The following is a 17798-nucleotide window of genomic DNA, read 5'->3' on the forward strand; positions in this document are numbered from 1 at the left end:
TGCCACTGGACACGCTACACGTCATCATTTAGGGTCATTGGATGAAACTTCAAAAAAGTACAACTATTTATTCGCAGTCGTAGATGGGTTCCCTACGAAGTCGACAGATGCCTTGGAAGTTGTTAAACACTTGACTAAATGGGTCACAATTTTTAGAAATCCCCGACTTATCTTCAGTGATAGGGGTGCAATCATTTATGTCTTAACATTTTAAAGCATTTTGTACAATCTATAAGATTGAACACGTCGAAACAACTACAGGAGTTTCAAGAGAAAACGGACAAATAGCAAGGGTTAACAAAATCATCCTCTCTGTCTTGGCGAAGATGTCAGATTCAGAGCCTCAGAAGTGGTACAGGTACAACGCACAGGTGCAAAATGCTATAAACTCGAATGTTCACTCGTCGACCAAGTTTACAGCTTTTAAAGTTATGTTCGGAAAAAAAATGAAAAACGAATCAGATCTACTAGATGGACTTCAAAATGAGCGAAATCAAATAAGAGCATAAGCAAAACAGCAGAGACACAGACCAGATTCAAGCGCCATTACGACCAGACACGGTTATCTGTTGTACATAATTCCCAGCCTAAAAGAAATTAACACATTTTGTATGTTTTGCCTGATTTATTTATCGTTATCGGCGTTCTAGCCATTCTGAACTAAGAAATACACATATCTTTACAATTTATCTTAAAAATTGAGGAATATGGACGTTTTAAAGAAAAATACAATTTAAAAAATTAAAATGCTTTATTATTAACAAGATATACAAACGTTACTTCTTATGTGTGAATTGTTACCGACGTGATGAATGTTCAAGTACAAGTATATGTTTGGTAAACTCCGCAAAAGACCATCAGTTTTGTTGCTAAACCACATACAGCCAGTTAATACGTTATATGTAAATATAACATAAATTATTTTACCTTTTTTAGAAAAATTTATGCTGAAGGCAATAACATAATTCTTTTGAATATTGAATTATAACCATATTAAAACCTTAAGGTGCATCATGATAGGCTACAACAATTAGCGTATAATTTTAACGAATATTTTCTTATTTAAAAATTTACGCAAGTACAGTTATTTTATATGTACGGCGGTTGTATGGGTTTTAATTAATTAGAACATGTAAGACAATCTAAAAAAAAAAAAATAAACATAAACATAAACATAAAGAATATTTTATATAAAATATGGAAATACAACGTAACTCTATGTTTTTAAAAATGATTTATTTTTCAAATAAAACTACTTATAAGTAATTATAGAGTAATGTATGTATATATATTTTATTTTATAAAAATATGGCTACTATGAAATCGCACGACAATTTGTTTTATTTATCAAACCCAAATTAAAAGGTAAAACTTTTGAAAGTTTTGCAAGACATTTTCTCTTTAAATTATGTTAAAACAGCTATGTACATTCGTTTTAATCAAAAACAATTCTCTGTAAGATGAAAATTAACACACAGCTTAATAATGAAAGACCCACGTTTGGTTAATAACAATGGGGCAACTGTAGATACTGTATGTAAGAAACTAACGTACGTGGATGTATTTGGGGTGGACGACGACATATAAATAAACTGCTTAAGACCTTTTTTGTTGAGTACTTGGTAGACTCTTGTAAAAATTGAGTGATAATGGAAGAGAGTGTTCGATTTTAAGACGCTTTTAGTAGACGTTGCATGCTATTGTGGAATCTGAGCAAGTCCAAGCTGCCCCTGTTGCTGCTGTAAATGTGATGGTAAGACGCTGGTAGCCTGATTGGCAGGTAAGGATATGGTCATGCTATTAAGGGTCTGTGTTGGAGGTGGCACAATTTGCGAAGGCTGGTTATGATAAGTACTCCCGCCTTGGGATTGGGGTATCATATGATGTTGGCTGTTAAGTTTGGAGCCATCTTCCGCTTTTTCTTCCTCCCGGCGTTTTAAACATGCAGCTTTTGGATTTAAATTGCGTTCCCTTACTTGCTGTTCTAGTGTCATAATTACTTCGACAGCCATATTCAGAATACCTAGCTTTGTTTGGGGTTTATCCGATTTTAAATGCGTCATACACATTCGACCCAATTCTTTTAACGCTTCATTAATGTCACGTATTCGAATACGTTCACGCGCGTTATTGGCCTGTCGGCGCTCCTTCTCACGGATCGCTTTGACAGCTGGTTCGGCATCATCGTCATCCTCCGCCGAAGAACAATAACGGCGTGGTCTTTTAGGCCCTTTTGCTCCTTGCGACAGTTGTTGCAAGTGTTGTTGTTGTGAAGATTCGATCGAACTTGTTGGTTTTGTATCGGAAATATCCAAGTTGGTTAAATTGGATGTAGTGGATACTCCTACTCCTGTCGTAGCCACATTAATAGAAGTAGAAGTGTGTTCCTTACGTTTTTTCGATTGTTTTGATGGTCCGCATGTCGATGAGCTACGTTCTAATTTGATGTTCGTCAAACCAGTACCGGCACCAGCGCCGACTGTTTGAACCGCAGAAGAACCTGTTGTACCAAGAGATAGTACTTCATGCGCATGTGCACCAGATGTATTTGGTACAGCACCACTACCAGCCGAGCTACCACTTATGAGGTGAGAAGGCGAATGGGGCACAAAAGAGGATAATGTATCAATATTATCCATTGATGTCATCGATGGATTCACTACGTTTGCTAACATTTCAGGTTCACAATGATTGCGAAGAACATTAAGTGCATCATCTAGCCGTTCTTCCATTCTCACACCTTGAAATACCGATGCCATTGTATGCAAACCGGACACAGGCACTATATCACTTGAATAACTTGAACTAGCAGGTCCGTTTAACACAGGGTGACCCCATCCTGTGGCTCCAGAAACAGTAGAAGCATCGACTACACCAGACTGTGTTAATGGCGGTGGCGAATTTACAGGTGTAGATGGGTTTGAACTAAAGCTACTGATGCTTTGATCTGCCACTGCAGCCGCTGACATATAAATCTGTTGACGCAGTGATGTGGTCGAAGAACTAACAACTATACCCGATTTCACGGTCCCACCAAAGGCATCTGCATTCTGCACTGCAGGACTCAGCTGACTGTGGTGGGAATGGGAATGTGAATGTGAATTTGGGGTGTGATTGTTCGAATGGTGACCATGTACTACATGTGTATGGGGTCCAGTCGCCGTTAGTGAAGTATGATGAGTTTGTGCTGTGTTTTGGTTGTGAGTTTGTGGTGAGTTATACACAGAAGGAGAATGCACTACTGCTGGCGTTGGCCCACCCAAACTGGGTAAACTGGGACCTCCACCTGGTCGAAACGAACTCATTGGTGGCAAGGACGTAGACACAGGACTGTGCATGCCATGGCTACTTTCACCGCTCCCTATGTTCATTCCGAGGTTCGCACTAGCTGTTAGGCCATCGGTATTATGGACTTGATGATCCAACGCATGACCACCTAAAGCGGTGTTGGTTTGATAGGTCCCTTGTCCCATATAACTGTTATTACTATTTATTTGAGTTTGGTACCATCCGGCACTCGTTGTTGCAGCTCCAGTGTCAAAGTACTGATCCACAGTCGTTGTATGAGCAAATCGGTTATTGTTTCCTTCATGGTGTGAATTAAATTCGTTTGGATACATGCTGTTTTCTACACCAACATAAGGCGAATGATATCCACCAGCGGCACGCTCAGATCCAGTAGTCCCTGTGGTCTGCTTATTAGCAATTTTATTGAAACAGTTCTGAAACACCTCATACAAGTGCATGGGTTCATCGTCACTTGTCGCCATGGCTGGGAAAGTAGTTGCAACACTGTAAAAGAAACAATTTTGTTGTTGATTTTAAATTAAGTATATTTTAATACTGGCAAACAAATGTTTGTTGTTAAAACTTATTATTCAAAATATTTGAATACATTTAAACGAGATTACTAAGCCACATATACAAGGTGGCGCAATTGAAGTCATCCGGCGCAAAAGAAGTCATCCGATGCTGTTTGGCTATTGTTATTTTTTTTCTAAATGAAAAACTTCGTTCTGTATAAATAAACATAATCAAAAAACGGAATTAAAGTTTTTCATTTAGAAAATATCAAATATACCCTTGCAGAGGGTATTATAAAATTGGTCAGATGTTTGTAACGCACAGAAGGAGACGTTTCCGACCCCATAAAGTATATATATTCTTGATCAGCATGAGAAGCTAAGTCGATATAGCCATGTCCGTCTGTCCGTCTGACCGTCTGTCCGTCGGTGCGTACGCGTTTTACTCAGCCATCTTAAGAGCTATCGGGATGAAATTTTTTTGGGAGCTTTTTTTTACCCGGGTGAGATAAAGTATGAAAATCTTTGGGATCGGACTACTATATCATATAACTCTGGAACAAAAATTTTTGCAAAAATTGGAGTATCCCCATGAAATTTACCAATATAATAGAATTTGATATAAAATCTCAGATCCCAAAATTTGACCCTGATCGGATAAATAGAACACAAGTTACAGTCTATATAAATCGGTTCAATCGCTGCCGGCAGCTCTGCTTGCTGCCTACTACGTCATCATCAAATCAACAGAGCACATGCATACACACACAGACGCAACGCTACATAAACTGTATGTGTATGCGTGCGTTGCTTTGCTTAGGGAATGAGGGAAGAAGAAGAACAAATTGTACATAGTATGAAGAGTAAAATTGTTTTGTTTGTATATTAATGAATTGAGTTGCAGAAAACAAATTTTGAACATGTGAAATTATTATTGTCAAGGACTGCAAGGGTATATAAACTTCGGCATAGCCGAATTTAACTTCTTTGATATTTTTTTCTTCTTTTTTATACCCTTGCAGAGGGTATTATAAAATTGGTCAGATGTTTGTAACGCACAGAAGGAGACGTTTCCGACCCCATAAAGTATATATATTCTTGATCAGCATGAGAAGCTAAGTCGATATAGCCATGTCCGTCTGTCCGTCTGACCGTCTGTCCGTCTGTCCGTCGGTGCGTACGCGTTTTACTCAGCCATCTTAAGAGCTATCGGGATGAAATTTTTTTTGGGAGCTTTTTTTTTACCCGGGTGAGATAAAGTATGAAAATCTTTGGGATCGGACTACTATATCATATAACTCTGGAACAAAAATTTTTGCAAAAATTGGAGTATCCCCATGAAATTTACCAATATAATAGAATTTGATATAAAATCTCAGATCCCAAAATTTGACCCTGATCGGATAAATAGAACACAAGTTACAGTCTATATAAATCGGTTCAATCGCTGCCGGCAGCTCTGCTTGCTGCCTACTACGTCATCATCAAATCAACAGAGCACATGCATACACACACAGACGCAACGCTACATAAACTGTATGTGTATGCGTGCGTTGCTTTGCTTAGGGAATGAGGGAAGAAGAAGAACAAATTGTACATAGTATGAAGAGTAAAATTGTTTTGTTTGTATATTAATGAATTGAGTTGCAGAAAACAAATTTTGAACATGTGAAATTATTATTGTCAAGGACTGCAAGGGTATATAAACTTCGGCATAGCCGAATTTAACTTCTTTGATATTTTTTTTATATTTCCACCCTGGCATCGATCTACATATTTTCGATGGGATTAATGTCTGGGCTATAAGGTGGGCATTCCACAACTTGAAGCTTTTCTTTCCCAAACCAGTTTTCAACGACCTTTGATGTGTGTTTGTGGTCATTGTCCTGCATAATTGTCCATCTCACAGGCATGTTGGCAAAGGAAAAAGGTTCCACCGTATTTTGTATTATTTTTATACCCTTGCAGATGGTATTAAAAAATTGGTCAGATGTTTGTAACGCACAGAACGAGACGTTTCCGACCCCATTAAGTATATATATTCTTGATCAGCATGAGAAGCTGAGTCATAACCATGTCCGTCTGTCCTTCCGTGCGTATGCGTTTTACTCAGCCACCTTAAGAGATAATGGGCTACAATTTTTTTTCTGTGCTTTTCATTATCTGGCGGAGATCAAGTATGAGAATTATCAGGATCGGACTACTATATCATATAGCTCCAGAACAAACATTTTCAAAAAAATTGGAGTATGCTATGAAATTTACATATGTGATAATATTAGATATAAAACCCCAGATCCCAATTTGAATCGGATCGGATAAATATAACACAAGTTGCAGTCAATATAATAATCGCTGCTCTGCTTCCAGCTCTGCCGGCAACGTTGCTTGCTGTCTACTACGTCATACGTCATCAACAGAGCACATGCATACACACACAGACGCTACATGAACTGTATGTGTATGCGTGCGTTGCTTTGCTTAGGGAATGAGGAAAGAAGAAGAACAAATTGTAGTAAAAAGAGTAAAATTGTTTTGTTTGTATATTGATGAATTGAGTTGCAGGGAAAGAAATTTCAAAATGTAAAAATATTATTGCCAAGGACTGCAAGGGTATATAAACTTCGGCATAGGCGATGTTAGCTTCATTGATATTTAAATACTGAAATTTGTCCATATTACCCTCAACCCTTAAGAGCGGGCCCACACCGTACCAAGAAAATGCACTCTAACACATGATTCTACCTACTCCATGTTCGATGGTCCCGGTGGTGTACCTGGGATTAAGGGCTTGAAGTTTTGGGCGACGAACTAATGTTTTCCCATCAGGTCCCATTCTATTTATATTTGTTTCGTCACTCGAGAGCACGTTTTTCAATCTTTTTTGTACATTCACTTTGGACAGGAGGGGTTTCTTCTTGCTCATGTGCCCAAAGAGTAAATTTTCGTTTAATCGGCTTGATACAAGTCTTCTGGATACGGTTAAGTCATATTCCTCATTGATTTCGACCATAATATCTCGTGCAAACTTAAAAGGGTCAGCCTTTCATTAACTCAGCGATTTGTGCTGGCTATATTCCCGATAAACTTAGCCGGTGATAATCAATCAATCTTTCCTTAATGGTAGAAGTTTTTTCACTACCCATTTTTTTTTTTTTTTTATTATTTATAAGGTGTGCGAAATAGGTAAAACACTACATTGCTATCTATACCAAATGAACCGATTAGGAGATTAAAATAAAATTAATTTATCTTTAAACTTATTAACCCTCTAACGCTCAAAAGTGTCTTCAGACATTATTATTTATTTCAGAAAAAAAAACTTGGAACGTTTTGGCCATTAAAATATTTTTTGATCGTTAATAAATCACACCACAATATTTAGAAAAAATCTTTAAAGCCTCTCCAAAACTTTTTTCTTAACAAACATAAAACGTGTGTTTTTTCGCGCGTGTAATATGATCTGCTGCATGTAGTGTTTTGCAGAAATTGAAATAAAAAATCGATAAAAGCAATCCAGCTCAATAAAAATTGTTTCAAAATATACCATACGAATAAATAAATTTAACATTTCTATTCAATACTTTTTTTCACGCTCAGATGCCCAAGAGTGCCTTGAGACACCTATCCCATTTTTTGCACCTGGAAGCAAACGAAAACTTGTAGATTTTTTCTGATTTCATTTTTGAGTTTAGAAGCCTTTATTTACTTTAAAAAAATGGCTCTTCTTATTTTCCTCCAATAGTTTAGAAAACAGCATTAGAGGGTTAAATTTATAAATATATTTTAGCCCATTAAAATGGAAAAAAGCTTGGGGCAAAATTAGAAAAATGTCAAACAAAATATTTTTAAACGAAATAAGTAACTGGAACAAATTGTTAGTTTGTGTCCTAATTTTAAAATCAAAAATAAAAACCAACTGAAACATTTTTAAATGATTGAATAGCCCTCTCCTCTGTTTTTTACCGATTCCAATATATGAGCTGCCATTTAATTAAGCGTGTTTTGCAGCATTTGCATGTCCAATTTGTCCGATTCTTGAAAAACGACTTCTAATAATTTAAAATTAAACTTGCAAATTGCTTTCCATGGCATAAAGCCGTTGCATCAAGATGCCTAAAAGATTTTTTATCGGATTTGGGTCTAGTCTGTTTAGTCACCAGTCTAAAATAAGAATTATATAGACTTTTAAATGTCTTCTGTGAGTTCTGTTGTATGATTGGGTGCATTATAACGCTAGAAAATGTATATATCCCGTCTAAATTCCAAAAAAATGATCTTGGACAACTCAACAAAGTTTTGTGCACTTATTTTACGCTTTATTTAACTTTTTAGAGTCCTTTCAATAAACGGGAATTCCGTCCGTATAATCATATACAAATTTCTGTACACATGGACTTGTTTTTGGACGCGCAAATCGAGAATTTAATAGCGCTACTCCTCGGGTTTATCCAAATTAAACATTTTTGGTTACCAAAAACAATATTTTACCACACAGTTCAAACTGGGAGTACAAACTTAGTATTTGTTGGCAAACTCTAAACGCAGCTTTGTGCCTAGGCAAAAGCTCCGGTTTCATGAGTTTTTTATACCCTTACAAAAAGGCTATATTAATTTTAGTCAGAAGTGTGCTACGCATAAAACGAAGCATCTCCGACCATACAAAGTATAGATATTCTTGATCAGCACGACGAGACGAGTTCAAATAGCCATGTCCGTCCGTCCGCCTGGATCAACGCAAACTCCTCCTAGACCGTAAGAACTACAGAGCTGAAATTTTGCATGTAGGCTTGATTATGCAATACATCGCATTTCTGATTTGTTCTTAATAAAAATAAACAAAAATGACTAAGCTTTGAATAACCTAATTTTCTGTTACCTAAAATTAGATATATTTCCGCAGGAATTTCCTTTCATGAAAATAAAATTAAAGTAAGTCGTCTCTTAGTTTTAGTTTCTGTCAAAAGAATTTATTTTGTTGGTCTGGCTTATAACAATGTCTACAACGACAGGTGAGGTCAGGACCATCGGCATTCCTTTTCATTGGATGAATGTTTGGTCCTTGTAAGTAAAATATCTGTTTTCCTGGATGCAGTATTTTATTATTTCAATAAATAAAGATATTAGTATCCTTGTATGCTCCTGTATCTTCACTATTTGTTCCTGATTGTGTTCAAGGCCAGATCCGTTGTAATGGTCGGAAAAAATTATACCAGGTCAATGCGCTGTATAAATTCGGTTGAATTTTTCTACCCTGGCAAAAAGGGTACATTCATTTTGGTCAGTAGTCTGCAACGCATAGAAGGAAGCATCTCCGGCCGTATAAAGACGAAGAGACGAGGGCAAATAGTAATGTCCGTCCGTCTGTCTGGATCAACGCGAACTCCACCTAGACCGTAAAAGCTAAGGAGCTGAAATGCTGCATGTCGGATTCTTCATTCTCTGATTTAAAGGGGGTTTTTTGGGTGGTGTTCGTGGCAAGCCCAATCCCATTGAACTGACGTTGAATGGTTAAAATCCGAAATTTTTTTAGCAAAACATTGCTGCACACATAATCACGAACAGTGACTTTCCAAATAACTTCTTTGTTTTTTAAGCTATTATCATGAACATTACCTCCAAATGACTGCGCGAAATTTGATTAAGATTGAATGACTATATCATGCAATTCAGTCATTTCTCCCCGTCTTCCATTCATAATTATTTATGCAACATTACGTGAGCGCAATAAAAGGAGCTGTAGTTAATATCCCTGTCGGATACCTCCGCGAAAGAAGTATATGCAATTTTTTTACTTTTGTAATTTATTAAAATCATCCCGCATATTGCTTTAGAATATTCACATATAGCATATGTACATATTCCACGACTTTCTTCAAAAAAGGACAAAGGCCTGATCATTGAATTGGACGAAGCTGGAGGAAAAAAGCAAACAGTGTTGGAAGAAATAATAGAAACGGAAACCTTTTTTGATTTTGAAATATATTTTTTTTTTCTTTCGACATTTTTTTTTTTTACGACACTTTCTTTTAGTATATGCTTGATAGTAAAACAATCTCGTTTTTCGGTTGGGAAAAAAAATTGTTCCGTATGTTTTTAGTCAAAAATATTTTTTGTCTCATAAAAAAAAGTACATTTTCGAAACTAATATAATATTCTACATTAAAGGTTTCTCAATTCAATTGAATTAAATAACATTATATGCAGTATTGGCACGAGGCACGCACTCCACAGAGGAAGAAAGGGAAATTTTTTTAAAAAAAAGTAAGAAACTCAAGTCGATCAATCAATTGCAGAGATTTCGAATTTAATGAATTTGCTTTTGCGTTTGTTTTGGGTTGTTGTCGATTTCTGAGACACCCCATGATTAACTATTATTCAATGTTTTGTGTTCATTTTTAAAAAAAAAAATTGTTCATTTTTAAAAAAAAAAATTGTTCAATTTTAATAACATATATTGAATAGAAATTCCAGAGATAAGGAAAATAAACCAATCTTCATTTGTTGAATTTAAATTATGAACTGAATTTATTTACAAGTATATGGAGTTTATATAGGGAATCTTAGGCTTTTGGGGGTGACAATTGTTCTTAAAATATCGTACTCTAGTGACATTCACTATCGGGGGGTTAAAAATGATTTTTTTTTGACACCCTGCCGCAGTGATCTTTTCGGTTAGTTTAAAATCACAAATGGTTTTCCACAATGTGTGTGGCTGAATGTAATGCTAGTCAAATGCTAGGTTAGTTGTTTGTGACATAAGTACAGTTGTATTATATTTTCATTAGTGCAACTGATTCGGTAAAGCGGTTTCAGATGAACACATTGTATATTCTTCAACATGTGTACATACATGTAAACCTAAAGCGTCAGTAAGAGATGTCACTTGACGGAGTAGACACACAGAACAATAGATAATATGCTTGATTTCGAAGCATATAAAAATAGGTTTGCGTTTTGACAAAACTCCATATGAATCTTCCAATTGCAAAGTGGTTAAAATTCTCGGACAGACTACCGCATAATTCTATTGTTTGGTGGTGCCGGGTCTAAACAGTATGTACATACAGCTGCGAGCAAAATAATAGTAGTGGCTTCACCCATTTTATAAATATCATAGAAAGTTATGTTATCGGGGCAAGACTGAGACTTCTTGGTATGCAAATTTATTATTCGGTCTGTTATTAATTATATTATAAACAAAAAAAACCACTCCATTTTGATATTTCGAAAATAATGAAGATTTGGTGTCAATAGTTCCAAATTGAGGCGAGCAAAATAATAGTAGCACATATTTTAAAGAGCACAAAATATCATAGTATAGGGTTTTATTCCAGGGAAATAGTTTAAAAATAAAGACCAGGTTAATATCAACCTATTAATAATAAGTGGCATGTCCATTGTTCCCCAATGCGGCTGCGCAGCGACGAGGCATTGAATCTATCATTTTCTAACACTTTTTTGGTGTTATGGCCTTTCATGTACGCTCTATAGCAGTCTAAGGACCTCTTTTAGTGGTTGGCTTTGCAGCAACTACACCCTTCTTAACATTGCACTACAAATTTTCAATCGGGCTCAGATCGGGCGACTGTGCGGGCCACTTCATTAAATCTACTCTAGCATTGTCGATACGAGCTTTTGCCACTTTCCTTGTGTGTTTCTGGTTATTGTCTTGTTGAAATACCCAACAAAGTGATATTTTCTCTTCGTCATGTAGTACCTTTACTTTCTCAATAATTTTAACGTACACATTATGCCTTTTATGCAGCATATAGGACCAACACCGTATTCGGGAAACCAGCCTGACACCAACACACTTCATCTGCCATGTTTAAATGGTCTTTGTGGTGTACTGTGGACTGTACTCCATGTTTTTTTGTCGACGAATATACGGCCTAGATCCCCTCTGTCCAAACATCACAATTTTGGACTCATCTGACCACAGTATGTTGCGCCATTTCTCCACAGGCCATTTTATGTGAAATTTTGAGCATTCAATCCATTCGTTTATGGTCTTCTGTGGGAGAAGCGGATTTTTCCGAGGGCTGCGAGCGTTCAAGTTATTGTGAGGTAACTCTCACCGCACTGTCCAAACACTGGCCGGCACTTTAGGCTCTGCCTGGATCTTCACAGCAGATGCAAACGAGCGAAGCCTTGAGTCTCGTACTATTTTTTTTCTAATTCGGGCGAGATTTTAAGCTTTCGGCCACGTCTTTCTGATATTTTTTTAAATTTTAATGCATTTGGAACTGCAGTTAGGGAGTAATTAAAAATTTGACAGACTTCTATGTAAGTTTTGGCCTTATCCATAAGGTTTCTGATCTGAATAATCTTCTTAAAAGAAATATGCGTACCCCGGCCCATTTAAGTCTGCGAATTGGAATACTTAAATAAATCTTCTACCGCGAACATTTAACACATCAAATAGAGCAAAAAAAACAACTTTCTAGCAATAGTTTTAGTTTCCTGCAAAGAAAGATCCTTCACTACTATTATTTTGCTCGCTCTAAATTTGGCAATTAAGCTTAAAAATTAAGTAGCAAAAAAGTTAAGTCTTCAAGTGAAGTTAAAATGTAATGGACAAGTGTTAGACATTGCTGATAACGGTACTTAAAGGTTTTACACAGATCGGAATATTATCTTGCAAGTTATAGTAATAAATATCGGCAAGTGTTTTGCGCTACTATTTTTTTGCTCGCAACTGTATGTACGTCGCCCAGAATATACGTAATACCACCCAAAACACACGCAATGGGGAATGATTTGGGCTTATTTCTCATATATTGGACTTTGTCTCCTTCTGTGCGTTACAAAAATTTGACCAATTTTATAATGCCCTCTTTCAAGGGTATAAAAACCGTCCAGTAAAGATTAACATTAGTAAGTAATCCAAGAAACATGGCAACAGATCCCAGTTCAGCTTTGCTGGATTCGGTGCGGCGCAAGTGCCAACCCGCTATTGCCAATAATTAGTTCAGGACTAAGTATTAGTTCTCACTGCTATTTTAAAAAAAAACTCAAAATATCCTTTTTTACTGTCTTGATCATTTCTAAAATGGAGACTTTTTGCTCAGTCCAAAATGGTAGAAATTTTATAATGCAGTGGCGGACACGAAATTAAAACGAATTTAAGAAAAAATTATTCCATTAAGTTATTTAGGAGCCCAGAAAATCAGAACTAAAAATAAAAAACGCCTTAAATTTGTGTCCACCACTGTATATAAATATAGATCAGGATTTTAAAAAAATATGGAGAAAATATCTCCCCTGCAAGCGCTAATGAAGTTATTTCGCTTATGTTGGAAGCGAATTTAACAAAGCATCAATATTTACATCAATAGAGCTTTTTTGCAGCTATGGTCAGCATACACATCCAAACGATATTGTCGACCAATTTTAATTTATAAAGGAGGACGTTGAGTATAGAAGAGGAAATATACAAAATTGTATGTAAATCTTGTTCCGACAAAGATAACCGTGGGTAATAAAACCGTTACTGTTCAGCATGTTTTGCACCTGACAATGGTTGATGACAAAATTTGTAATGCTTTTATCCAGATGAACATAATTAAAAAGAGTTTAGAAAAAGAAGTACATCTGTCACCACTTCATGCGTACATATGTATGTGTGGAAGGTTTTTTGAATATTTTATTAATTTGTCCTCTGTAGTCTGGCAAGTTCGAAGTGACCAAGGAAAAGAAAAAGTTCATTAAAAAAAAAAAAATACAAACAGAATTTCGTTCAAAAATGGAATTGATAGTTGACAAGCCCAAGGGTGGTAGATTTGGAACATCGAAAGATGGAAACACTTCCAGAAAATACTTCAGTAATCCTGGGTTATCAGCGGAAATTACATTGATTTTTTAACAAGGCCATTTTCATGGTATTACCTTCCGCCTACCGTTCATAAAATTTTAATTCATGGACCATCCAATATTCTCCTAAAATTGAATATGGTGATTTAGAGAAGGGATTTTGTAAAATTAAATGAAATTTTTTTTATCATTTTAGAATATGTTTTTAAATATTTTTATCGTCACTATAAGGCCGCTCGCTCCATAAGAGACCATCCACTGTGCGTAGGTCCATCTACTACTTTCCTGACAGCAGACTTAATTCGGATATATACATATATGTATGTACACTCATGATGAAAATAATAGGTACACCCCATAAAATTTAATTTTTTTGACTTTAAATTAGCACAACTTTTTTTCTATTACCTTAATCAACAAAATTTAAATGCACTTTTCTTTATTAAACATTTGTGTATTGTTTAGCTGAATTTGGAAAAGAAAAATTATTTTATTCAAATCTTACAACCAAAAATATGAAATTTCAGAATTCCGTGCTTGATGAAAATAATAGGTACACTTTAACTAAGTTTTATTTATTTTTTTTGGTTTTCAATTCACTGAAAATCTATTTTTCTTTCATTATCTGATTAATATGGAATGTATCCACCTTTATTTTACCATTAATTTAACCATCCGGTTGGGCATATTCCTAACCAAAGCTTGTCAGGACTCTATCGAAGTCTTCTTCGACGCACTCCCACAATTGTCGGTTGTTGCCACTTTTTTCTGTTCGAGACTGATTCTATAGCTCACCCCACAAGTTATCGATGAGATTCAGATCCAGAGACTAAGTGGGCTAGGTGAGAACGACCACTATATTGACCTCTAACCAAGTTTTTAAAATTTTTGAGGTGTGTTTTACGTCGTTATCCTGTTGATAAACCCACCACAGGGACTTTTTTTCCTCTAAATATGCTAGCATAATATTTTCCAGGACATCCCTATAGTCAGCTGCTCCCATCATGTCAGATATTAGGAATATTGGATAGTGTTCTGACCAAGACAAACAACCCCACACTATAATATTTTTAACACCATGCACCACTGTAGCGGTGATCAAAGTTTTTGGTTATAGGGCGCCTTAAATGTTAGGAACAGTCATTTCCGAAAAGATAAATTTTAGTTTCGTTGCTAAGAAGGATATTAGGCCGGTTTTTTTGAACTTCAGATGCTGCCCATGTGAAGTAGTCGTTAAGAAATCTTTGCTACATGATCAAATCTTTGGTTCGCATACGAACCCTTCTTGCGATACGAACTGATAGATTAGCCATTTGTAGTCATATCCTAATTGGAAAAACATTAATATCATTGTCCATTTTGGATCCAATGGCTCTCAAGGACTCGAAAGTGTCCGAATTTTCTAGGTTAGGAAAGGTTTTCGCTTGGCCCAGTTAGTCTCTGGATCTGAATCTCATCGATAACTTGTGGGGTGAGCTATAGAATCAGTCGGGAACAGAAAAAAGTGGCAACAATCGACAATTGTGGGAGTGCGTCGAAGAAGATATCGATAGAGTCCTGACAAGCTTTGGTAAGGAATATGCCCAACCGGATGGGAAAAGTAATGGTAAAATAAAGGTGGATACATTCCATATTAATCAGATAATGAAACAAAAATAGATTTTCAGTGATTTGAAAACAAAAAAAATTAAATATGACTTAGTGAATTAAAGTGTACCTATTATTTTCATCAAGCACGAAATACTGAAATTTCATATTTTTTGTTGTAACTTTTGAATAAAATAATTTTTCTTTGCCAAATTAAGGTTAATAATAAACAAATGTTCAATAAAGAAATGTACATTTAAATTTTGGTGATTAAGGTAATAGAAAAAAAGTTGTGCTAATTTAAATTAAATTTTAAAGGGTGTACCTATTATATTCATCATGAGTGTATGTACTTACATACATACACATATACATATTTAAAAAAAAAAATTAGTCGTTATCCACAAACTTCACCTACCACGGGGTTCGAACTCGAGCACAACAGAATTGTAGTTTTAGTCTCACTTTTATAGAAATAGACTCATTGTTTAAAATCAGTTCTTACTATTTGCTCTTCGTGGGATTGCAATGTCAATTTGCCTTCCAATTCTAGTAGACTTCTTTTGATTACTCCTTCCTTCAAACTCAAACGTCTAAAATTCATTTCGGCTAAAATTCATTTCCAGTTAGTATTAAATGTTGTCAAAATACTTTTGAGCACAACAAATTCATTATTTTTTCATACGGTATAAGGTGCAAGGTAACTTTACAGGAAAAAATTTAGGTATTTTTTTTAAGTATAAAGGGTAAAGGGACTAAGCCTCTTTCGAATGAGTTTTGACACAAACTCCTTTAATTTTCTTTAAAGAAAGAAAGATTTCTATTAAGGCAAAGCTTTCAAAACAGGAAACACGTCATGAACTGTCCAAATCAATTGTACTTAGCTGGGTCATTTTTTAAAAATAAGAGGACCTTAAAAAACCCCAAGCCATTATATCGAGGAAATTAATCTTCGAGTACACGAAATCGGATCCTTCTTTATACCACTTTCAAATTGCATTAAACTGAAAAGACACAGTGCGTGGAAAAGGTCCACCATCATCATGATCCCTAAAGCAGTGTCTCCCGAAGGTAGATACAAAACTTTTAATTGGTAGTAGTAGAAGGTCTCCATTGAGCCACCGACTAGATCTTACATACATACATACATACATGTATGTTTGTATGTATGTACATAGATGTTCATAAGATAATACTAACAGTTTTGTCTGCGTACAACAGGTAATACGTACTTATAAATACATTTGGATGTGTGTATGTGTGTACATTTGTATGGGGTATATACATACATATGTACATGTATGTACATACATACATAATTACTTTACTATAAATTTCATTTTAATAGAACAACAAACATTCATGTAATCTTTTTAGATTAAAAAAGAAATTTATTCATTTATCATCTATATACATATGTCTGTGTACATTGAGAATAAAGCTTAAGCAGTTTTAAAATAGATGACGTAAATAAATGTGTACTTACATATGTATGTATATACAAACGTACATCGTATGCATATATGTATGTACATAAATATTTGGTATATATGTACATACATGCATAATTCGAGGCTTTATTCAGGCATGTATGTACATATATACAAATAAATACATTTGTATGTGCTTTCAAAAATCTTGAAATGTTTGTTTACGGCAAAAATTTTACAGATTTGGCAAGCAGTATACAAATTACGTACATATGTACATACATACATACATATGTATATGCATACGAACAAGTCATGTAGTTTTTTGATGCCGTGAACCAGGCTAAATTTTTTTGCGCCTTCCCATAACAACAGAAGTTCATTTATGAAGTAGTTAAGGTGAGCGACGGGTCTTAGTTTTTAAATAATACCAATAATTTGTGAAATTACCTTAGTGTTAAATAAGAGGTGTTGCCGACTTAGATTCTTGTCAATTTCGACACACACTTGCACACACCCGAAGTAATGTTTTGGATTGTACAAAACCTAAACAGCACTATCCAAATATTAAAAATCATTATAATACTTTAATTTACGCATTCTTAGACATATTATTAAAATTACTTCTATGTATGCAATACTTTTGTCTTAATTACACATAAAAACCCGTTGTGTTTAAAGTTCTGTGTTCATTTTTGTGTAATCGCCATCTTTGTTCTCATCATGCGTCACTTGAAGCGTTGCTACTTTTAATCGATATTAAATTTTTCGCAGCGTGTTCCCACAGTATAACATCCGTAATCCCACACAGAAGCAATGAAGTATTTTTTCACTAGATCCATTACACTGTGATAGTCGAAAAAAAAGACATGGCAAAATTCGATGGTTTCACCCTATTTCAAGTCCTGCGAATCGAACTGCATCATTAGTTCTTTAAGTTATCACGATGGTTTCATACAAAATTTTTTGCGGAAGTTTTTCATCAAAGTTGCCATTTTTCCGTAAAGGATGTTTTTTTCATTTGCTTCTAACTTCTAAAATATTCATTTTTTTTTCTTTAGCAAAGTTTCTTAGAATTGAAAGAGCTACAAATATTGGGAAGACATCTAGCCTCTAAATCCGTCCGTTCCCGAGCATTGGGACAAAATGTAAAAATAATCGA

At 35.3% G+C, this 17798-nt stretch overlaps 1 protein-coding gene across 1 annotated transcript; it reads right to left on the reverse strand.

Moving 5' to 3' along the window:
• Window positions 1-605: 605 nt before the first annotated feature.
• Window positions 606-17334, reverse strand: da (daughterless). Its single transcript, XM_068302303.1, has 2 exons — window positions 17087-17334; window positions 606-3792 (listed from the first exon to the last, which is right to left on the reverse strand). The coding sequence occupies exon 2, from the start codon at window positions 3768-3770 to the stop codon at window positions 1698-1700; it is 2073 nt and encodes a 690-aa protein (XP_068158404.1). The 5' UTR covers window positions 3771-3792; window positions 17087-17334; the 3' UTR covers window positions 606-1697.
• Between the last annotated feature and the right edge of the window lie 464 nt (window positions 17335-17798).

Source organism: Drosophila tropicalis, unplaced genomic scaffold (genome assembly GCF_018151085.1).
Source record: "Drosophila tropicalis isolate 14030-0801.00 unplaced genomic scaffold, ASM1815108v1 contig_979, whole genome shotgun sequence".
Classification (NCBI taxonomy): domain Eukaryota; kingdom Metazoa; phylum Arthropoda; class Insecta; order Diptera; family Drosophilidae; genus Drosophila; species Drosophila tropicalis.

Coding starts and splice junctions, on each gene's coding strand:
- da (XM_068302303.1), bottom strand. CDS start 3,770: ATGGCGACAAGTGACGATGAACCCATGCACTTGTATGAGGTGTTTCAG.